This window comes from Carettochelys insculpta, chromosome 1, assembly GCF_033958435.1.
Source record: "Carettochelys insculpta isolate YL-2023 chromosome 1, ASM3395843v1, whole genome shotgun sequence".
Classification (NCBI taxonomy): domain Eukaryota; kingdom Metazoa; phylum Chordata; order Testudines; family Carettochelyidae; genus Carettochelys; species Carettochelys insculpta.
In genome coordinates this window covers 240,081,208-240,105,963 of record NC_134137.1, presented here as the reverse complement: position 1 = coordinate 240,105,963, position 24,756 = coordinate 240,081,208, and the positions used below count along the sequence as shown (strand labels likewise).

At 47.0% G+C, this 24,756-nt stretch overlaps 1 protein-coding gene across 2 annotated transcripts in view; it reads left to right on the top strand.

Moving 5' to 3' along the window:
• The window catches only part of VWF (von Willebrand factor), a 233,766-nt gene that overhangs the window by 19,908 nt on the left and 189,102 nt on the right, over nt 1-24,756 (top strand). For both annotated transcript variants that reach the window (XM_075003060.1, XM_075003070.1), the window contains 2 exons: nt 684-808; nt 19,008-19,224. In XM_075003060.1, coding sequence (XP_074859161.1) covers nt 684-808; nt 19,008-19,224 — 342 coding nt within the window. The remainder of the gene's footprint in view (nt 1-683; nt 809-19,007; nt 19,225-24,756) is intronic.

The following is a 24,756-nucleotide window of genomic DNA, read 5'->3' as shown; positions in this document are numbered from 1 at the left end:
GTAGATATCCCTCACATTGTTTTTTCCCCCATGGTCCTCACAACCCTGAACAATCTTGTTAATGGGATTGACTGCTCGTGGTGCAACACTGCAATGTGAATCCAGTTCAATAAATGCACTAACCCTTCAAAGGGCTATGACCCAAAGAACTGTAGGATGTGAAAGCTTTAAATGATTTCAGAAAGGGGAAGGGGGGCAGTGAGTTGTTGTCAGGAACTCTCCTGTCTCAGCTGGGAGTGGACGGTGACTTTATTTTGTTTCAATCTCTTATTTCTATTATTTGTATTTAAAAAGAAAAAAAAAGCCACCCCAGTGGAATTAGGCTCCAAAAGCAGCATTTATATGCAACGAGCAAATAAGTTCTTGAATGTAGTTAAATAATTAATCTCTTCCTAGAGATGGGCAATGAGCAATGATGAGAACTGCAGCCATTAGCACTTATCGGCCATCTCTGTTTGTTTAGGTAGGGAGGTGATTCTAATCTAGAAGGACTCTGTGCTGGACTCAGCCCTGATTGCTCTGAGTAGTTTTCAACAAATCATTGGTGACTTGGAAGGGGAATGCTTCAACATGGTAGATTGATGAAAAGCACAGTCCATGTGCATCTCAAATGCACAATCTGTGCTGGTCTTTTATTACTCAAGCCCCTAAACACCTGTCTCCTCCCCTTTCATAATTCACAGGAACCCTGGTCAAAAACAATTATGATTTTGCTAATTCCTGGGCATTGCACAATGAAGATAAGCGATGCAGAAGAGTGCCTGCTCCAAGCAACACCTGCAAGATTTCCTCCAAATTTGCTGAGAAGGTGAGTGCCATACCAATACACAATAAGCCCAGTCCTGCTCCTATTGAAACCAGTGTAATCCCAGAAGCCCAGAGACTGAGCTTCTGAGACCTTCCAGTGGTACATCACAGATGAGACCCCCCGCCCCCGTGTAAGGCCAATGGACCCATGTCATCAGCAGATGGGAATGAACTGGTGACCTTAGGGGCTAAAGCCATGTGCTGTATCACATGAGCTAAAAGGCAACTGGCTCTCAGCCCAGGCTGTAGAGCAGAGACTTCATTCTCCAGAGATAGTGATCTGTCCCATTGGGGTTGCACTGGTAATAATTTTATTCCTGGGAACCTTCCTTGCTAAGGCATGATCCTGCAATGTTTGGGTTGTCTTCCACTCCCATTAAAATCAAGAGCAGTTTCAGGTGCTTAGCTCCACGTGTGACTGCTCTAGTAGCCTGAATCAAGTGACGGTAGTAGTCTATTGTCAGTATTAGAGCACCACTGTCTATGTAGGAGAAGATACACATTCACTCAGGCTTTTGTCTAATCTTTAATGGCATGGCTTTGCTACACATGCTTAGTTACTCCACCTCCCAATAGCTATGTTGGTGGGAGATGCTCTCTTGCTGGTAGACTCAGAGAGGTAGCTGTATTCGGTATCTTCACAAAACAAAAAAGCAGTCCTGTAGTACCTTAAAGACTAAGAATATTATCTCGTAGGGATGAGCTTTCATGGGATAGACCCACTTCTTTGGAGCTGGAGAATAACTCAGAGAAAAAGAATTAAAAAATAGAAAAAAAGTAAGAAAAAACTTGACAAATCAGCTAGATAGGGGAATGGGGCGGGAGGGAAGGCAGGAGTAAAAAATCTCTCTGCAAGTGTCAAAGGTAAGTGCGATGCCAGCAACCATTGCAAATATCAAAGGTAAGGAAATTGTTCTTGTAATGCACAAGATTGAAAACTTTGTTGAGTCCCTGGTGATTGGTATCAAACTTGAAAATGAATTGCAATTCAGATGTATCCCTTTATAATCTGGTATTAAAATCTCTTTTTGTTTTAAAACACACACCATTACGTCTTCAAGAGTGTGTGCTGCTATGTTGAAATGCTCATCCACTGTCCTGACTATGTAGGAGGTGACTGAAGCTGTTATAGACATGGTGCCCCAGAGTGACATATTTATACTGAAGTAACTGTGTAGTGTAGACCTGGCTTAAGAAGAGTAATTCAGTAGTTAAGGGTTTACCTAGGCATTTACTTGCCCACAGTTTTTTTTCCTATGTGATCTTGGGCAAGTTACTTAGTGTCTCTGGATATAGCTACACAACAACTAGACACCCCCAACTGTCCTATGTCTACCACCTCAGGCTGCAGGGTTGGGGCTGTGAGGTTGTTTCACAGCTGAGTAGACTTCTGGCCTCATCCTAGGACTGATGTGTGAAGTAGGAGGGTCCCAGACCTCTGATTCCAGGCCAAGGCCAGAAGTCTCTGCTGCAGATGAAATAGCCCCAGCCCCGTGAGTCCGAATTGGCTGATGTGGGCCAGCTGTGAGTCTCTAGCTGCTGGGTACAGCTAACCTGTGTGGCTTAGTATCCCCACTAAAACGGGGTAATAACACTTTCCTACTTCATCGGGCTGTAATGAGGCCAAGCTCATTAAAGATAATAAAGAGCTCAGTTAATATGGTGATGATGGGGCACCACATACATAACAACTTAACTTCAGTAAGAATAAACTTTTACAGAACCAATATAAATATTCTGGTGATTTGTTTAAACACCAATGGGAGCAGTTTCTTTTATAAGAAACATCCCCTTAAGCGGCTAGCAGCTGTTACTGCAGCAGCATTGTGCCAGTGCTCTGGAAGTGAAATTGGCTTTAGAAACAGACTAGAGATGATCATGAAAATTCCTCCCCTAAGTGATTTATGTAAAGCCATGTGAGATGCAGAAAAGAAGCAGCATGAACTCTGACCAATAAAGGAAGCGTTTTCAATAACTGGCACTTCACTAGTCTCCAATGGCGCACGCAGCAGCTGTGGGCGTCCCCTGGAGAAGTCGGCTGGTCACGTGGTGCTGCCTTTCCTCTTTCCCGGCTGCTAGACTTCATTCAAAAAGCTAAACCTATACGGTGGTGTGGGGTTTGGATATTACTGTTCCACACTGGCAGCGGACACAAGGATGTTATGTCATAAGGTGGAAAGATTAGCTGCGTTATCATGATCATAGGGAGAGGTGTCCCTGAGACAATTTCTGTAGTATCATGTGATCCTCACAATGAAAATGTTTCAGAAGGCCTGATCTGAAGTGTCATTTCTCACGCAGGCTAAGATATTTGTTCCTGACCTTGTAATAAGATGCATACAAGGAACCAGTGTTGTTTCTAAGTGTGTCTCACTGTAGGGTCAGGTCCACATGTTCAGGGAAAAAAAAACAACATTTTTTTTTAACGTGTTGTATCCTTTTGGTCCAACAACTCCTGTTCACTGATTTAAGTAATGCCAGAGCCACAAAAACCTTTGAGAGGGTGAATTGGCAGTTTCTCAGGGAGAAGACTCTGTAATTTCCATCTCCATGGGTGTGAAGTTGATCCTTATTCAATGCACAGTCTTGTAACATTTGCCTCTGCTCAGATCTTCTATGGAAGATGAACAAAAAGGTTTAATTGTTTGAGCTTCCTACCATTAAAAATCTGCAGATCATTTCTGTCCGAATTGAGTAATTATGTGATGAGGCTAACCGGTGGATGCATTTTAAGGCTGTGAGTTGTACTTGTGATTCTGATGAGGGGACAGTGCAATTCAGTCCAGTCTGTCATAAAAGAACTCTCATCAGTGGAGTACATATGCTGCCTGAGCGTACCACAATCACTCGGGTAGCTGGTTCAGGAGGAGTGACATTTTCTGAAATACTTGTAGGACCTTTCTGCTGATTGCAGTGCCAGGTTCAGACAGAGATAGGCCTCATGGTACCCCCAGAATTTGAAATGATTACAGTGCTGTTCTGACCCAGGCCTGGACACCGAAGGAAGAAAAATGACCTCAGTAATAGAGCCTGTCTCTAGTTAGCAAACATCCTCTCTGTCTTACCCTCCTGAGCAGTGATTTTGAAGGCTGCATAAAAATACTCCTGGGGCCAAAACCTGAATTGTGGACACAGCAGCACTTAGCATGTGCAAAGATGTGTGCAAAGATGCCATGTATACACCACTCTGATCCTGTGCCTTCTTGATTGCCCAGTGCTGAATACAGCTGCCTGAAGACTGCTCTAAACTGCACTAGCAGACCAGAGCACTTGGAGACATTCTTGGACCTGGAGATTAGATTACCGGTGTGTAAGAAGGCTTCAGCCACACCTCTTTCTCATGGTTGCTGCAACACATGCTACCTTAGTAGCTGCTCTGGTGACTCCATGTTACCCAATGATCTCCCAAGCCAGGGGATCCTCAGGTTATTCATCTTTGTTTTTCCAGAGTGGTACAATGATGCTGTGACTCAGCCAGGAGTCTTTCCCTGGCTAAGCTGTGTGCTTGGTCGGCTGCCCAGGAGAGAGACCAGTGCCTCTCAGCTGATTGGCAGAGTGCTCACAGATGGCAGTGTGTGTTTCTACCAGTAGCGCACATCCACACAAGCCTTGGTGCACATAATAAAATTTATTTTGCACCTGGATGGAAAAAAATTAGAAGGAACATTGTCTACCCACTCTGTCTTTTCCTTTGCCTCAGCTTTGTGGGTATAAATATGCTCTCTGTTTCTATTAGGCAAACAGTGAACACATGCATATCATCACAGCTGTAGGAACAAACCAGTTATTTAAGAATTCACTCACTGTTTATTCAGTATGACAGATTGTGGTTGTTATGGTGAAATACATTTTTAACTCCTTGAATGTTGATAAGAATAACTTTGACTTTGGTGTAGCTTTAGATGGACAGTGTTAGAACTGTGATCTGAATTTGGCTGATTAGCAGAAAACTCAGGGCTCATCTGGATCAATGCTTTATAAGTTGGGCCCATGATGATGCAACAAGTTCTTGTTCTCATGATATTTGATTGTTTATTTCTCAATTACAGGGGTTTGGGAGGGAGCAGTGGTGTAGGGGCTTATTTATGTCCATGTGAGCTTCTGGCTGTTTGCATAGACCTGCAAGCCTTTGAACCTCTAAATTATGATTTTCATATTACACATTCTAAAATTCTTCATAATATACTTGCAACCCTAGCTTGTGGCTTCAAGCCCCTAGAATCTAGACAACTGACTGTGGAAAAGTATTGGTAACTGTGGGTGCAAGTAGACTCTTACCTGCCCTATCTGCTGCATCCCTCAAGGCAATTAGAGGTGTGATAATGGTATGTGAAGACATAGCTGAGCTAATTTTCATCTACAGTTGGGTGAAATTTTTCAGATTAATAATTTATTCAGGGAACACGGAGTCTTGAGCAAACTGAAACAAGTCATGGATTTGATGTGAACTTGCCAAAAATACCAATAGTTTCAGTCAAAATATTTTTTTCAGGATGGCGTTTCAGAGAAGGAGGCCTCCCTTAACAACTGTTAGCCCAGGGATTAGGGAACTCATCTGGGATATGGTAGACCTGGATTCAATTCCTCCTTCTGCCTCATGTGGAGTATAGATTTGAACAGGGATCCCCCATCTCACAGGTGCATGCCCTGACCACTGGATTATGAGATCTTCTGGGTTGAGTCTGTTTCACTTGCTAGAATTGTTCCACACTTCATAAATAATTAGAGCTTGGTGCGGAGACTTACATTTGGGATTGGCCACATCCTAGGAGAAAGCCCCTCCCTGCTCACTTGACTCTAGACCAGTAGGTCTCAAACTGTTAGTTGGCTCCCCAAAAGGAGCCTGTTTCAGTGGGGTGTTAGACTTGCTAGAGAATCTGGGATTGTAGCAGAAGCTCAAGTGTGCTCCCCCACTTTCACTTCTTGAAGCTGAAATCCAGAGGCTTCAGTCCCAGCTGTAGGGCTCAGGTTTTGGCTTCAGTCTTAGATGTCAAGGCTCAGGCCCTTTCTCCTGGAGTGGTCAGGCACAGGCTTCGGCTCTGCTGCCCAGGTTGGCAGGGCTCAGCCTTCAGCTCCCGCCTGTCAGTGGTCATGTACTAATTTTTATTGTCAGAAAGGGGTGCAGTGCTATGAAGTTTGCAAACCACAGCTCTAGAATAATCTTCACATAGCAGCAGCTCCTAGTCCTTGATAATGACAGTGAACATTTTTCTCTTAAATCTGGGCTTAAGTCTGTGGAGAGTGTTCTTTGGCTTATGAGTTGGTAGAAATCTACCTCACTGATGAGGCTAAAGCTCTGAGACTTGCTGGTTTTGGTTTGCTTGCCTGCACCAAAAATACATACCCAATCTAAAACTGTTTGGAGCTGCCGTGTGGCTGAGGCTTGAGTAACTGGGACAGTTCTTATAATTGGTTGGGGACACTCAAGTTTTGTCTAAATCACTTTGAATACTTTGGGAAATTCTGCCCTATAGATAATGCCACAGCAATCACCCAGCCTTGGCCTTGTTGTAAAAGCAGAATGAACAGAGTGTACAGCGGATTAGAATTTACAGTTGCTTATCTATCTATCTATATATCTATATATCTAAGCAACTGTAAATTCTAATCTACTCTATATACATACAGAGAGAGAGAGATGTAAAACCCACTTTAAACATTGCTGCTTTGCAAGATGACATTTGCTCCACAGGCCAGTGAAATGAACTCCTCCATTCTGTGAATTCCTGAGCCCACAGCATTTGACAAACATTGGCTTAATTTATTCACTACCATGAATAAACATTGCACTATTAATAGAAGTCCAGCAGAAGTGGCCGTTTGCTGAAGAATTCTGATCTTTTCAATCGAGAAACGGATTCCTTTGTTTGCTAGCTTCAGCTTCAGAAATGCAAATCTTCCCCCTCTTTTAGCCCCTTTGGATCCAAGGCAGTCAGCTGTCAGGGTAGGAGAACAATAGCTTTGGTTCATTTTGTTGCTCTCCCCCATTTAGATCTGGAATTCTCCCTGTCCTTTCTTCCCCCACAAACTGCTGTTCCAAAACATTTGTGTGTGTAGAGATGCCTCACAATTTAATTTGTTTAACAAATGGTTTGAAACTTGGACTGCTTTATGGGCCTGTTCCAAAGGCAAAATGGGAACTCTTGACTTCAGTAAGAGCTAGTATAACAAAAGTGGAGCCCTGTAAGCTGGGCTGAAAACAAAAGACATTGCCTGGAGACAGATGACATGACAAGATGAAGAGTCTGACAGGGAAAGAGTCTGGTCCTAGGCATAATATATTGAAAGAAGAGCTGGGGAAGAGAGCTCCCCCTTCATTCCCAAATTTTCATTTCTGCTTTGGCTGGTGAGGTGAGCACTCCCCCAGCAGAAGTTGAAGTGGGAAGCTGAAATTTCTGTTGTTTTTTGAGCTCCTAACTTTTCCCACCAGTGTGTGAAACAGCAACTGATGGGGGATGAAGGGGAAGAAGAGGTGCCCTGGCTGTGACACCAATAGACATCTCCTCTTCTCTGAAGGAAGGTGTGTCCTACCTGATAGCTATTCTTCTTCTCCAGCAGACAGGAGAACAGGGAATTCCTGTTGCTTCATTCTCCTCTCCAGGGGAGACAGCCCCCTTTCCTCTCCACCTCAATGCGCATTAGGATATAAAATCTGTCTTGGAATGCCTTTAAATAATGCAGTTCCCTGTGTGATGGGATAGATCACAGAAATCCTTTTGGGTGTCCCCTGATGTATTGATCAAGACTGACTCCCACCTTCCCACTGTTGGGGGCACCCCACCATCCTGTCCTGTTGGGCCAGAAGCTCTGCTTTTCCCCAGAAAAGGCACAGAGTTGGACAATTGGTTAAAAGACAGAAAACAAAGGGTGGGAATAAATGGTAAATTTTCACAATGGAGGAGGGTAACTAGTGGTGTTCCCCAGGGGTCAGTCCTGGGACCGATCCTGTTCAACTTGTTCATCAATGATCTAGAAAATGAGGTAAGCAGTGAGGTGGCAAAGTTTGCAGATGACACCAAGTTGTTCAGGACAGTCAAAACCAAAAGGGATTGTGAAGAACTACAAAAAGATCTCAGCAAACTGAGTGATTGGGCAGCAAAATGGCAAATGAAATTTAATGTGGGTAAGTGTAAGGTAATGCATGTTGGAAAAAATAACCCAAATTACACGTACTACACGATGGGGTCAAATTTAGCTACGACAGATCAGGAAAGGGATCTTGGAGTTATAGTGGATAGTTCTCTGAAGACATCCACGCAGTGTGCAGCGGCAGTTAGTAAGGCAAATAGGATGTTAGGAATTATTAAAAAAGGGATCGATAATAAGACAAAAGATATCATACTTCCCCTATATAAAACTATGGTACGCCCACATCTTGAGTACTGCGTGCAGATGTGGTCTCCTCACCTCAAAAAAGATATATTGGCATTAGAAAAGGTTCAGAAAAGGGCGACTAAGATGATTAGGGGCTTGGAAAGGGTCCCATATGGGGAGAGGCTAGAGAGACTGGGACTTTTCAGTTTGGAAAAGAGGCAATTGAGGGGCGATATGATAGAGGTATATAAAATCATGAATGGTGTGGAGAAAGTGAATATAGAAAAATTATTTACCTTTTCCCATAATACAAGAACTAGGGGACACCAAATGAAATTGATGGGTAGTAAGTTCAAAACTAATAAAAGGAAATTTTTCTTCACACAGCGCACAGTCAACCTGTGGAACTCCTTGCCCGAGGAGGCTGTGAAGGCCAGGACTCTATTAGGGTTTAAAAAAGAGCTTGATAAATTTTTGCAGGTTAGGTCCATAAATGGCTATTAGCCAGGGATAAAGTATGGTGCCCTAGCCTTCATAACAAGGGCAGGAGATAAATCACTTGATCATTGTCTTCTGTTCTCCTTCTCTGGGGCACCTGGCATTGGCCACCGTCGGCAGATGGGATGCTGGGCTGGATGGACCTTTGGTCTGACCCAGTATGGCCATTCTTATGTTCTTATGTTCTTAACTGTCTCCCTGCAGAGAAACATCAATGCTGACCCAGTTCAGCTCCAGGATGGCTAACCTACAAGAGTATGTCTACATCTCAGTTATTCCTGAACAGCTTATTCCAAAATAAACTATTCCAGAATAGCAGTGCTTCAAGGGGCTCTTATCCACAATACTATGTCTAGACACCAGCTTTATTTTGAAACAAGCTATTCTGGAATAGCTTATTTTGAAATAGACCATTTTCCCTATGGCCGTTTCTACACAGGCCACTTTCTTTGAAAGTGACATGGTAATACACGGCCTGAAATATGCTATGTATCCTGAGGCATGGATACAAATTCCCTGCACCTCATTAGCATACGATCACATGATTTCGAGTCTGGAAGACTGTTCTTCCAGACTCCAAAATGCCATGTAGAAGCGTGGCCCCGGGGGGTCTTCCAGAAGGAAGTCCTTCTTCTGGAGGCCCCTTCTTCCCAAAAATCATCAGGTGTCGCTCAAGATGACTAGGTATCGAGGCATCATTGTTGAGAACTGTGCGGCATATGACATAAGGAGGATGGATGCAAGTTTCTTTGATAAATTATTGCAAATGTTTATTTACTACTACTTTTATGTATGGCCATGTGCTTCCTTATAAATACCCCACCACCAGTAACCGTGCAAGACCAGCTTCCTATTCCTATGATAGAACAGTTCCAAACACTCCTACAAGCGTGCTAGAAAGTTTGGAAATATTGCATTGTCTTCTACATTTTTTTTCATCCTCCCCACCAACTGAACCATTACCCCTACACATCGAAAGGCAAAAAAGAAAAAAAAATCATGTTTTTGGGTATGAAATTTGAAAATTAATTTTTATGGCAGTGGTCTCCAATCTTTCTACACCTAAGATCACTTTTTAATTGTCATGGCAAGCTCGAAGACTCCAACCTGTCTTGAGGCTCCACCCTCTCCATTCCCCTCCTCTCCCTCATTTGCTGCCTCCAGACCTTACTCACTCTCTCTGGGTTGAGACAGGAGGTACAGGCTCTGGGATAGGAATGAGGGATTTGGGTGTTGGAAGGGGTGAAAGGAGCAAGCTCTGGGAGGGAATTTGGGTGCAGGAAGAGGTAGAGAATGGGCTGCTGGCTCAGGGAGGGGGCTCCAGGCTGGAGAGTGTTGGGGTTGGGGGAGTGTTGGGGTGATGAGCAAACCACAGGCTTGTGGATGTGAGGGTGCAGGAGTTCAGCTTGGGGTCCCTGAGGGGCTCAGGGTGGGGGGGGGTTGGGAGTATGAGGGGCTCAGGACACAGATTTGCAGTGTTAGTCTATAAGGTGCCACAGGACTTCTTGTTAGATTTGCAGTGTGTGGACTGTGCAGTAATGTGGTGGCAGAAGACTGGGGATGTGAGAGGCTCAGGACAGGTTGTTCTGGTGTATGACAGGCTCAGGACTGAGGTGTGTTGGGTGCAGGAGTGTTATGACACAGTGGCCAGATTGGGGTTTGGCCCAGATTAGGGGTTTATTGGCCAGGCTTCATTTTTAAGTAAAATATGTCCAACACAAATATTTCAGCCTTGTCTTTATTTATGGGAGGGACAGGGGACCTGTACTGGTGGGGCTCTTGGTGTAGGGAGGGGACAGTTCAGCTCGTACCTGGGGGTCCCACAGCTGTGTGCCAGGTCTGGGGTCTCTGGAAGTGTGTGCACTGCTTCCCCTCCCCAAACAGCTGGCGTGTTTCCTGAAAAGCTGGGTCTGTTGCCTGCCAGCAACTTCCTTCCACCTGCTGCCTTCCTGCATGGGGGGCGGGCAATAGAAGTCCCAGGTCTGTGCCAGCTCCAGCTGCTCGGCAGCACACATCCTTCTCCTTGCTCCCCACAGCAGCTGTGTGCTGCCTGAGCAGGTGGTGCCACCCCCGGAATTTCTTCACATCCCCCGGGGGCACGCCCCCCAGTTTGGGAACCTACGATCTACATTAACCAGTATATGAAGTGGTGGTGATCTTTCTGACCTTGAAAATGAGGTACCAGCGTTCCGTGATGATGTGTCAACTCACTCTAGGGATGGAGAGGTAAATGACATTACAGGCTGAGGATTATTCAGATACTTTCTTATGCTTAGATCCATTTCTTAGCAATTGTAAAGGTAGAAGTAAACATGATGTCTCCTCTCTGATATTTTTTGGTGTTCAGAGAAAGTTTGTCATGTAGATGTGCTCAGGAATACAATAGCTGTGTATGTCTAGAGAAAGCAAGATACCACAATGAATGAGGAAGAAGGGTTCTTTCAAAAACAGTTGTTGTTTTTTTTTTTGAAGGAATCTTTTCTACACAGCTGTTTTTGCTTCTGGAAAAGCCTCATCTGGGAGTGTGATCACATGAGATTATGCAAATGAAGCATGAGATCTGTAAATCAGAGCTTCATTTACATTTTTACTCTCGCTCATTTGCATGCCTCCTCTGAAAGGAATGCTGTGTAGATGCAGCTTTAGAGGTTACCATTTAAAAAAACAGACATGGAGGACAAGATGATTCTGGGAAATCCAGAGGGGAAATTAATCAAGGTCATTTTTTAAAATTTGTGATTAAGAGCTCACTCCTTGTGGGCACTGAGTAAAGAGTGAGGTTCTAGGAAGGATTAAATGAAGAGGGAGTGATGGATTGGCAAGCTGGGTAAGGAGGTCATGCCATAAATAGAAGTACTAAGGAGGGGGTACTGGGAGAAGGAACTGAATGGGACACTATGGATAGCATTGCTGGAAGAGGGGAGGAGGTAGTGTGGGAGGAGACAAGGTATGGGAGGGACTGATCCTAGGATGTGAATCTGAGAACCAGAGTTCCCTGTAAGCTGAGCACTTGGGTGACTGACCTGGAGGGATTCAGTTACCACCCAGCCGATTAGCAGAGCACCCACCGTGGGCAGCACGCGTTTCTGTTGATGGTGCACATTTGCACATACCCAGGTACCCATAACAAAATGTATGCTGCCCATGGATGGAAAAAAATAGTTAGATGGAAAACTGCTGAGAAGTTGTACAAAAGCTAGATTTTTGACACTCTGGGCTTGTCTACACTAGCCTCCTTCTTTGAAGGGGGCATGTAAATGAGCCCACACTAGCTGCGTCTACACGTGCCGGCTACTTCGAAGTAGCCGCACCAACTTCGAAATAGCGCCCGCCACGTCTACACATGGCGAGCATTATTTCGAAGTTGACATTGACGTAAGGCGGCGAGACATCGAAGTCGCTATCCCCATCAGGAGATGGGAATAGCGCCCTACTTCGACATTCAATGTCGAAGTAGGGCACCTGTAGCCAATCCGCGTCTCACAACATTGAAATTGCGGGGTCCGCCATGGCCGCCATCAGCTGAGGGGTTGAGAGACGCTCTCTCCAGCCCCTGAGCTCTATGGTCGCCGCGCGCAGCAGCCTTTTAAAGCTCCCCGCCCCCTGCCTTCCTGTGCAGGAAGCTGAGAGAGCGTGCAGGCGGCAGCAGTAACACGCGGCCAGCCTGCACGCCTCCCTGCAGCCCAAAGACACTCCTCCCACTGCGATGGCCGCCCGCCAGCCCCCCAAGCGCTCCCAGGGCACACCCCCAAGGGGAGCCAGGGCTCCCAGCCTGGCAGCCAGCCCTGGAAGAGGCAGCGGGGTCCCTCCTGGACAGAGGCCAAGATCCGGGACCTGCTGGGGCTCTGGAGCGAGGAGCAGATGCTCCAGGTAATGGGGAGCAAGAGGCAGAACGTGGATGCGTTTGCTCGGCTGGCCGCCCGGGGTCACCCTGCCTGCACTCCTGACCAAGTCAGGAGTAAGGTCAAGGAGCTGCGGCAGGGTTACGCCCGGGCCCAGTATGCGGCCAGCCGATCTGGGGCCGCCCCCGCCACTTGCCCCTTTTACAGGGAGCTCAGGGAAATCCTGGGCCCCCAGCACACCTCCTCGCTGCTGGCCACTCTTGACACCTCGGCCGACTAGCCCCAGCAGGCCCCAGAGGTGGAGTCCGCCCCGGAGGCAAGCCCTGCACCCCAGGTGCCCCCCCCCAGGAGCCCACCCCTGGGATGCCGGAGGAGGAGGAGGAGGAGGGGGAATCTTCCTCCAGTGATGGGGGGGCTCCACATCACGCTGCTGTCCCGGAGCTCCAGCAGGGCATCTGCCCAGAGGGTGTCCCCTGACCATGGGAGCGGACCATCAGGTATGTACCCGCCCGGTGCACACCCCCGGGGTTGAGGGGCGGGGACAACGGACATGACCAGGGTCCTCCACATGCCCAGATGACCATGGCCCCAAGGACAGCAGTGGCATGTCCCTCAGAAGAGTGCATCAGCCCCTGCCCCCCCAGCACGACAATGCCATGCCCCATCCCTGCGGATGGGGGGAGTGGAACCTAGGGTCCCCCGGGGGGAGAGGGTGGGACACCCATCATCATCATCAGCATCTCCCAGGGACGGGGATGGGGAACCAGCAGCAGAGGGGTGGGGGGACAAGGGCCATGGCTTGGGGGCCACACTAACGGCCGTCTCCACTCTTCTTCCCCCCCTATGTTCCGCAGCTGCACCATCAGAGGTCCCAGAGAGCGCTGGCAAGGTGTCAGTGGTCCCAGAGATCCCACCGGGGCCATCGCTGCAGGCCAGCCACTTGGCGGAGCACCGACCAGCCCCAGGACGGGGACAACAGCGGACCCAGCACCACCACCAGACGGCGATGGACCCCCACCTGCTGGCGACCCTCCGGCGACAGCTGGAGGTATCAGAGCAGCGCCTGCGGGTGGATGAACGGTGCCTGCAACTGCAGGAACGGGCGCTGGCCTGGCGCCAGGAGGCATGGGGGGCCTATATGCGCACTTTTGAGCGCATAGCGGACTACCTGGCCCCCATGCCACGCCGGCCGCCGCTCTGCCCGCCCTGCCCACTCCACCCGCTGCTCCACCCACTGCTCCACCGCCGTCCACCACCAAGGGGCCTTCCGCTGAGGGGGACCTGGGGCCTGTTGACACCCGCCGGCCGTATCTGCCGGTTCGCCTGGCCCCCAGCCAGCCTCGGCCAGGGCTGAGGCCGAGGCGAGGGTCGCGCCTGCCAACCCCAATCGCTGGACAGTAGGGGGTGCGGGGCCTAGGACGTGGCTCCCCCCGCCCTTTGTAGATATCTCCATTATTTTGTATATAGTTTGTATTAGACCCCTGTTATTTTATGATACCTGCTCCCCCATGTAAATAGTTCTCCCCTTCCTTGTGTTCCACTATTTATCATATAATATATATATATACATATATATATATATATATTTGTAGTAATAATAAGAGAATTCACCGTTTTGTGGTTTCAAGAACAACAGGTCTATTTTTATTTGCAAGAAAAGTGGGGGTGTGTGTGCTCTTGGGTGCTCTGTGGTGTGGGCATAGGGGCAGGGAGTGTTGTGGAGGATGGGGGCGTGCAGTGGGGGGCCTGCCAGCATTCACCCCGCGGCCTGGTCAAAATGGGCCTGCAGGGCCTCCCGGACCCGGGTCCCCTCGGGGTCCACTTGGCGACTGGGGGCAGCGGGTGGCTGCACGTCAGCCCTGCCAGCCTCCACAGCCCAGCCCTGAAAGAATGCCTCCCCCTTGCTGTCCACCAGGTTGTGGAGTGCGCTGCACACGCCCACAATTTGGGGGATGTTGGTGGGGCCTGCATCAAGGCGGGTGAGGAGACACCTCCAGCGCCCTTTGAGGCGGCCAAAAGTGCGCTCCACCACCGGGCGCGCGTGGTTCAAGCGCGTGTTGAAGCACTCCTGGCTGGCTGTGAGATGGCCCGTGTAAGGGTGCATGAGCCAGGGCCGGAGGGGGTACGCCGCGTCTGCGATGACGCAGAGGGGCATGGTGGTGTCCCCCACAGGGATCTCTCACTGGGGGATGTAGGTCCCCACCTCCAGCCGGTGGCACAGGCCCGAATTCCTGAATACCCAGGCGTCGTGGGTGCTGCCAGGCCAGCCAACATATATGTCCAGGAAGCGGCCCTGGCTGTCCACCAAGGCCTGGAGGACCACCAAATGGTAGCCCTTCCTGTTCAGGAAGCGTCCTCCGCTGTGCTCTGGAGCTCGGATGGGGATATGGGTCCCATCCAGAGCCCTGAAGCAATTTGGGAAGCCCAGGGTGGCAAACCCCGCGATGGCGGCATCCAGGTCCCCAAGCCGCACGGGCCTGTGGAGGAGCAGGGCGTTGATGGCGTGGACGACCTGCAGGGGAAGGACATGGGAGAGCACCAATGAGGGGTGTGCAGGGTGTGTCTGGCCCTCCTCCCCAGGGTTCCCCTCTCCCCCCAGGGCTCCCCTCCCCCTCCCCGTGGGTCCTCTTACCTCCATGAGGACAGCCCCGACGGTGGTCTTGCCAACGCCAAACTGCTGCCCCACGGATCGGTAGCTGTCTGGAGTGGCCAGCTTCCAGACAGCGATGCTGACCCGTTTCTCCACACTGAAGGCACGCTGCATGGTGGTGTCCTGGTGCCTCAGTGCAGGCGTGAGCCACTGGCAGAGCTCCAGGAATGTCTGCCGGCTCATACGAAAATTCTGGAGCCAGCGGTCGTCGTCCCACTCGCCGAGCACCAGCTGCTCCCACCAGTCGGTGCTCGTGGGGTAGCTCCACAGCCGGCGGCGTGTGCGGTGTGGGGCGGGCAGGCGGAGGACAGCAGAGTCTGGGGTTGCTTCCTCCTCCCCTGGGGGCAGCTCCTCTTCCACGAAAAAAAGGTGATCAGCTGCCTCCTGCACGGCATTGAGCAGGGTGAGCACTGCTCCTGCAGGGGTGGCTGGGTGGACCTCTGGCTGCTGCTGCTGCTGCTGGGGGTCCATAACTGCTTCGCCGAGGTGTGCATGCCTATGGCTCTGCAGACCGCGTGCTGTGCAGGCTGAGTGTGTCTGGGAGGGGCCCTTTAAGGGAGTGGCTAGCTGTTGCCCCAGAAGTGCTAGTCCGCCCTGTGACCCTGTCTGCAGCTGTTCCTGGCACCCTGATTTCGATGAGTGCTGCTTTGGTGTGTAGACGCTCCCCTGCAGCGCCTACTTCGATGTAGTGCTGCCCAACGTCGACGGCACCAGCCCTGGAGGACATGTAGATGCTATTCATCGAAATAGCTTATTTCGATGTCGCTACATCGAAATAAGCTATTTCGATGTAGCATACACGTGTAGACGTAGCTACTGTGAATAGCAATAAGGTGCTAGAAGAGTAACACAGTTAGAATTTTGGGATCTAAACTGAACCATAATCCCACTACACATACAAAAGGATGTTGTAATCCTAATTACACATATAAATGATGGGGTCTAAATTAGTTGTTCCCACTCAGAGAAAAGATCTTTGAGTCACTGTGGATAGTTCTCTGGAAACATCCTCTTAATGTGCAGTGGCAGTCAAAAAAGCGAACAGAATGCTGTGAATCAAGAAGAATGGGATATGTACGACAAAACATCGTACTGTCTCCATAAAAACCTGTGGTACACACATATCTTGAATACAGTGTGTAAGTGTGGTCACCCCATCTCAGAAAAGATATATTGCAATCGGAAATGGGGTATAGAATGGCTGCCCTATGAGATGTTAAAACCGGGACTTTACAGTTTGGAAAAGAGATACTAAGGGGGATATGACAGAGGTCCATAAAATCATAACTGGTGTGGATACAGTAAACTAGTGAGAAGTAGGAGCTACCACATGAAATTAATAGGTACCAGATTTAAGATAAACAAAAGGACTTTTTTTAAAAAAAATAACATAATGCACAGTCAGTCTTTGGAACCCCTTGCAGGAAGATGTTGTGAAGACCAAGACTACAACAGGGTTTAAAAAAAATTAGGTATGTTCCTGGAGGATAGGTCTATCAATAGCTATTAGCCAGAATGGGCAGGGATGGTGTCTGTTTTCCAGAAGCTGTGCAATAGGCAACAGGGAATGGATGATTTGATTGCCTGTTCTGTTTGTTGCCTTGGGGGCTCCTTGGCCACTGTCTGCGGACAGGATACTGAGCTAGATGGGCCTTTGGTCTGACCCAATATGGTCATTCTTGTATTCAAACTTTTGCAGCTTAAGACTTGTTTAGTATCCAAAGGAGGGTCCAGACCTATGTTGGGCATTTAGTTGACCTATACTACAGCAGCTAAATCTTTCTGAAACTGGAGGAGGAGTATCAAAATTCAGGTCAAAATAATTTTTTTCCATTGATGATATGCAGACATTATGATAAGCAGATGTATTTTTGGCCCTACAAACAAGGCTTGGTTATTTGTTGCTTTTGGAATGCCCATTTATGCATTTGCATCCTTAAGTCCTGAGATTTGAACACTGAACTGTATAGCACAACTGGCAGTTAAATATTTCCATTGAGTAAGGCTATGGCTACACGACAGAGACGTTTCGAAATAAGCCATTTCCAAACAGCAATTTTGAAATATTTTATTTCAAAATAACACAGTTACACACAAAATGCATTTTGAAATGGCACCCAGCTCTCTTGAAAATGCATTTCAGGACACACAGCCCTATTTTGAAATAGTGCCATCGGACGCCATAATGGCTTATATCAAAACAGCACTTCTCTTCTTGGTGGTCACTTGATAACGAATAGAACGTCTTCATGTCACCCACCTATTTGTGAGTCCATTGATGGATGCTCAGCCCAATTCTGGAATTGCAGATCTTATTGCAGAAGAGACAGTTGTTAGCTGTTGGAGGGGCCTGGGACAGTTTTTGATGCTCTTTTCTTCTTCTCCACTTCTCCTCATCAGCATTGTGGCAGGACCTCTCAAATTGCACCATCCCCTCACAGATTACCATTCTCCAGTCAGGGTGGTCTTGGGCAAGGTTCTCCCAAGGGTTGACACTGATGCTGCACTTTTTCATGTATGTCTCCAACATGTCTTTATATCACTTCCACTGGTCCCCAGCACCTCTCTGTCCTTTCTTCAATTCAGAAAACAAAATAGCACTATTCTGTGTCTTAACAGTGCCTATTTCAAAACAGATATTTTGAAATAAGCGATATTCCTCCTGCAAAGAGGGTAACCAATTTTGAAATAACACACCTGCTACTTCCAATTTATTTTGAAATAGCATGTGAATAGTGTAGATGCTAGAGCAGTTATCTCGAAATAGCTCTGCAGTGTAGATGTGTGAAAGTTTGAATTTGGTGACACTGCCATTGAAGTTAACGGATCTACATTTATTTGCCCCAGCTGTGGTCCTTGCCTATAATTTTAAAGGGAACAACTGTTAAAGACCTTTCAACCTTGATGAAATCTGGCTAATATTGTCCTAAACTAGTGGACATTTAGTAGCTTCCTAGTTTCATAGTGCTGCATACCTCAGCCACGGGGAGCTTCCTGGTAACAGTGAAGAATGCCAGTCAGCCTCCTCTTTCAGCCATATCCCTGCCACTTGATCTGAAGAAAGTCATTCTTGGAAGTATAAGATACACTTCTGAGCAGGAATCATTCTATACTATAGAGATAAATAGAGAACATAAGAGCATAAAAATGGCCATTGCTGGGTCAGACCAAGGTCCATCTAGCCCAGTATCCCATCTGCTGGCAGTGACCAGTGCCAGGCATCCCAGAGGTGGTGGATCAAAGACAATGATCAAGTGACTTATCTCCTGCCATCCATCTCCAGCCTTTGAGAAACAGAGGCCAGAGACACCATTCTTAAACCAGTGTTTTCCTACTGTTCAGGTTGGCAGCCCCTTATTTGATGTATAAATCCTTCTGCCAACTCCCTTACTTTTACTATAAAAATAAATGTGAAGTATATCAATTACAACAGTAAGCATAGCTAACTTATTTGTGTGCATGTGTTGAGATGTTAATTTAGGTTCATCAATGCACATCAGTCTTTTCCATTCTCTGTCTATGACACATAATAGTTCAGTCTTCTGAGAGATGTAATAATTTGGTCTATTTCTGGTAGCTGGGTTTGTTGTGGAGGTGGTTGTTTAGTGCTTATTGGCCTTTGATATCTAGCAGGTCAAACTATGATATCTTGTGGCCTCTTCTGGCCTAAAATCTGTGACACTGGCTCTCTAATGCTTGACCTTGAAAGGTAAGAATTTGCATGGAGTGGAAAACTGAGATTTCTTTTGCTGTAGGTTACATTAAAAATGTCAAGGTCTCAAAGTCTCCTGATGGCCTTTCATAGAGCTCACGACCCCCTGGTGGAGGAATGCTATTCTAAGTAATTTGTAACAACATTTTGATTTTTTTTTCCCCTGCTTGTTCTAATTATGCAGGATGTCATGGAAAGGTGCCAGCTGCTAAGGACATCTTCAGTATTCTCCAAATGCCACCATCGAGTTGATCCGGAGCCATTCATTGGTCTTTGTGAAGAAGACATGTGCACATGTGCTCAGGACATGCATTGTCACTGTCCAACTTTCCTAGAGTATGCCAGGAGCTGCGCTCAGCAAGGAGTGATTGTGGATGGATGGCCCAATGAGAGCGCGTGTAGTAAGTCTCTATTGTTCCAATTACAAAACTTTTCCTTGAGGATATTATTGCTCAACTTGCAACCCATGTTGCAGTCCAGAGCCTGTCAGACTGTCCTGTCCTGTCCTATCTTGGTTTGTCAAACAAGATTATTTTGCTACCTCATTCTTTTCTATAGGCTGAACCTCTCTAGTCCAGCACCCTTGGGACTTGACTGGTGCCAGACAAGAAAATTTGCCAAACCATGGGAGGTCAATATTGTCTAGCAGCATTACCAACACTTCCACTGCTTACTGGGCTCTTAAAAGACAGTTGGGGTAAATTAGCACTAAATAACTTCACAGCATGCTGATAGCCAGGCCTGGTGGCTATAAACAAACTTTATGGGACCCCAGGAAAGTTGGCCACACCTATGATAAGTGCTAACTAAAATCATGCTGGACCACAGATGTTGCCCGACAAGAGAGTGCCAGGCTAGAGAGATTCAACTTGTAGCTTGAAATTAATCTATAGGATTGTCTGTCCATGATGTTGGCTCCATTTTCGGCACAGTGCTGCCAGCCATTAGGTTTGGGATGAGGTGGCTTGATTTCCAACCCCATCTCCGGAATACAATGTGACTCAAGACATGATCAGCCTATTTTGACCAGGGGAGTAAACTTTCATTCAGGGCAAATGACAGGGTATTCACACCTAATGCTCAGCAGGTCAAAGAAGTGGCTAAAAGTCTGTGAGACCAGAGAGTGGAGGAAGAGATGATAACCTACTCGATTCCAGAACATCTGCTTGAGTTGCCAGTTGGGGAAGATAGGTTAATAAATGAGGCAGTCTTATTTCCTTGGGACATGAGTCTCCATTGCTCTGCATTTTGCACAGTTTTTAACACTCATACAAAGTGTGTTGTAAGATGCTGCCACTCTGATCTGGTTGTATGTAACATCCACATTACACTCTCTTTGGGCTGACAGAAATAATTACACAAAGTGTAGAGGTACGAGAGAAGGAGATCCAATATCGCCAAGTATTTTCATCACACATCTGAATAGAGCAATGGACAAGATCAAGGAAGAGGTAGAAGGGATATCTGTGCACGGGAAAAGAATTAACAACTTGAGGTTCGCGGATGATATAGTTACCATTGAGGAAGATGAGGAGAAGCTAGCGAAAATGGTGCAGGTGTTAAACGAAGAAGGGAAGTGGTACGGACTATTTATGAACATCAATAAAACAAAAACAATGGTATTTGGAGATAAGGAAATAGGAAGGAAGATCAGTGTGGATGGTATTGAACTAGAAAATGTAGAGAAGTTCACATATCTGGGGAGCAACATAACGTATGCTCTAGACTGTAAGAAGGAAATAGCGACTAGAATCGCGAAAGCAGGAGCGAGTTTGAAGGTGATGGATAAGATCTGGAAAAGCAAAGCAATTAGCTTAAGAATGAAGCTGGGTGTCTTGAAAACGTGTGTATTCAGCAGCATGTTGTACGGATGTGAGACATGGGTGATAACGAAAGATGCGAAAAGAAGAATATTGGTGTTCGAAAGAAGATTCTAAGAATAGGATGGATGCAGAAGGTCACCAATGAGGAATTATATAGGAAGATACAGCTGAAAGAGAACCTGCTGCAGAAGGTTATAAAAAGGAAGCTACAACTATTTGGACATATTTGCAGAATGAATGATGAACGAAAAATCAAGACCCTAGTATTCGGCATAATGGAGGGTTCGAATAGGAGAGGCAGACCCCACAGAGAATGGATAGATGATGTAGTAGATTGGTGTGGAGCTAGTCTACAGAAACTAAGCCACTCTACACTGGATAGGGGAAGATGGAAGGAATTAGTGAGAGAGACATCAGACACCAAAGGGCACTGAGCCCACGTTTATTGATGTTTGGTGATGATGGGGCAGAGAAAATCAAGTCCGTGGCTTGCCATGGGGGGAGGGCCAGAACCATTCTCCATCCTGATCAGCAGTATTTGTTTTCCCTGATAGACAGAGGGGACTTCTTTGTTTACTGTCTGTGGGAGGAGGAGATAAGTGTCACAATTTGTCACTGCACCTCTACTCCTATCTACAGTCCGGCAAGGACACCTACTCTAGCTTCCTGCTCCCTAGCTGTCACCTCTGTTGTGTGGAGACTAGACTCAAGCTGAGTGCTTGAGCAGCCACCCAAGAGAGATTCAGGCACCACACAGCTGATTAGCAGAGCACCCACAGCTGCCTACTGCCAGCAGTATGTGTTTCTAATGTGGGGCACATAACAAAATTTATTCTGCCTATGGATGTAAAAAATTACAGGTAACACTGGTGGAGGCCTCCATCTCTCACCTTCTGACCTAGGTATGTCCAGGTTAATAGCTCCCTGGCTATGCTGTGAGTTCACCGGCGAAGCAGGCGTGCTTGCCTGCTTGCTCTGCAGGAGCAAATAACAGTGTAACTGGCCACAGCTATGATATACAGACAGTTTTTTCTATGTGAGCATATTTTATTCTTAGGGAATAGCTCTGCTGGGAAAATTTATTAAAACCAATTAAAGAACCTATATATCTGCTAATGAGCTTACCAGAGAACACCTCCGTTCCAACAAGGGCTGTGGCAGGTGATTAGTTCTTCAGACCCCACCAAAGAGCCTCTTTCTGGTGAATAGTTTTTAACAGTCTCAGCTCAGAACTAGCACACTCATGAAAAGTTTTAGCCTACTCTTTTCTATGATTCAGGGGCTTTTAATCCAGAGTTTCCAGGAGCAGGTAATTAGTACACTGTGGGCTGTTCTCAAGGCACAGCTTCAAAGCACTAATTCTGAGATGAGTCATTTGCAGTCTATTCACACCCAGTATTTGCAGGGAAATCTGTTTCATTCATATTGTCTCAAAAAGTCTTTTGAAGTTTCTAATCCTTTCCAGAAATTGCATTAGTCAGCCTGATAGAGAAAATATATATGCTCCCTAATAACAGATACATTTGCATTTTTAATACAGTGGACCCCAAAGGCATTAAATTTAACTCAGTACATTTTATCTTAATTCTACAGTGTCATATATGTCACAAAAAGCTTAGATTTATTTTCTTTTGCTGATGTGGACCTTATGCTGCTTTCTACAGACACAAGGCCCAAGTGGTGTGTAGTCCCCGTGGGAAACAGATGACTCTGTGCCCTGATCTTGATGTGAGGATGTTGCTTTTTTGTGCTGGCTTTTACAGAAACACGCTGCCCAGCAAAGGAACTTTGCACTTGTGTGGTGAAGTGTTATCAGTGCAAATCAGTCAATGGTGGTGTAACCAGATGGCCTCCTAATAGAAGCATTCTGGGGAAAATTCTCTCTGCTGTGCTAGTAACAGAGAGTAAGCTGTGCTAGTCTATACACTATCAAAACAAAAAGCAGTCAAGTAACACTTTAAAGACTAGCAAAATAGTTTATTAGGTGAGCTTTCGTGGGACAGACCCACTTCTTCAGACCATAGCCAGACCAGAACAGACTCAATATTTAAGACACAGAGAACCAAAAACAGTAAGCAAGGAGGACAAATCAGAAAAAGATAATCAAGGTGATCAAATCAGAGAGTGGAGGGGTGGGGGGGGAAGATCAAGAATTAGATTGAGCCAAGTATGCAGACGAGCCCCTATAGTGACTTAGAAAGTTCCCATCACGATTTAAACCATGTGTTAATGTGCCGAATTTGAATATAAAAGTCAGCTTGTCCACTTCTCTCTCTCAAACGGTGCGATAATTTCTCTTCAGTAACACACACACCTTTAGGTCATTGACAGAATGCCCCATTCCATTAGAATGTTGACTAACTGGTTTGTGGATCTGGAGTGTTTTGATGTCTGTTTTGTGCCCGTTGACCCTTTGTCTAAGGGAGTTAGAAGTCTGTCCAATATACAAAGCATCTGGGCATTGTTGGCACATGATGGCATATATGATGCTAGTAGAGGAGCATGAGAAAGTGCCCGTGATTCTGTGAGTAACCCAGTTAGGTCCAGTGATGGTATTTCCAGAGAAGATATGTGGACAAAGCTGGCAGCGGGCTTTGTTGCAGGGAAAGGTTCCAGGACTGGTATTCCTGGGGTATAGGCTGTGGCTCTGCTGTGCTGTGTGTGTCCCATGAGTAAAGTCATTGTGAAGCAGAATTAACAGGAAATTTGAAGATAGTTGGTGAAAGAAGCCAAGGAAATGCATGTGTAATGCTTGCAAGGGGTATTGAACCTGGAGCCTCAGAACATGAGCCTCTCCTGCAGGAGCTAGAAACCAAGCTGGATGTTAATTAAGAATAAAGGTAGACTCATTTATTTTTTCTGTAAATCATCCAAGGCCACTAGATGGGACAGTACACTGCACCTAGAAGGTCCATGGGTTACATGTGCTTGCATGAACGCACTCACATTAGTTCCAGGAGCTGTTCTGGGGTTTCCGGAGCATTCATTTGATTCACTTCTCCCTGGCAATAAAAGAGATCAGTATGACACAGTGACTGAGCTGCATAACTGTGAGAGTCTTTAGGAGGCATATAACTTACCTGTGTATTGGAAGCAGTTTGAGACCATAGCAGGGTTTTCCTCAGTGATGGTTCATACTTTGATTCCAGTTAGAACTGTCATCATGTAATTTGCTTTCCTTCAGCGGATGACACGTGATTTGCAAACAAATATTTTTTTACCTTAAACTTGTCTGTACAGGCCTGTTGGGAGGCGTGGGGGGAGGCAGCGGCAGCAAAGGGGGCAATTGCCTTGTGGGTCAGTGAAACAAAAGGATCTGGAGGTACCAGCTGCCACCACTGCTACTGTGGCAGAGGTGGCAGCCAGACTTTGTGGTGCACTCCAGGCAGCACTGAGCCTGGGGATGGGGGCAGCATGTTGTAGTCCAGGTGGTGCTGAGGGCTGGCTGCTCAGTCAGTGGGCAGGGTTCAAGATGGCACACTGACAGCAGGGCCTGGCTGGTGGTTGGGGCCCAAGGTGGCACACTCACAGCAGGGCCCATCCAGGGGGTTGTGGATGCTATAGTCAATTGAAGCATGGAACTGTTATGGCAGGGGACCTTTGCTTGACTCACCCTAAGGTCAGTCATATCCAGCCCCTCCTATTCAGCTGGAGGCTCTGCCTTTTCTGGGGGGAAGGAGCAGGGCCCCCCTACCTTGCTGAGGGACCTAGTGAAGCTTTCCATCCCAATGTGTCTATAGAACAAAACGACAAGGAGGTGAGGCAATGTCTGTGATGAGGTGCAGTCACAGAAGACTCCTTGGGATGTTCCCTGGTATGCTGATCATGGAACTTATGCTCACCTTCTTGCTCTCTGGGGTTTCCCACCACCCTATCTTGCTGAGCCAGATCCTCTGGTTTCCCCCAACCAAGGCACAGAGTTGGGGTTACCACCCACTTCTGTAGCAGTGCAGACACTGTTTAACCACAGCTCTGTGTGGATGCAGCTCTAGGGCACAGCACCCAGACAGCCAACACTCAGAAGGGATCAAAACCCCCAGATATACCTGTGTCTCTCTGAGCAAAAGGTTTGCACAGGGAGGACTCATTAAGGAATCTCCTTTTGTTAAT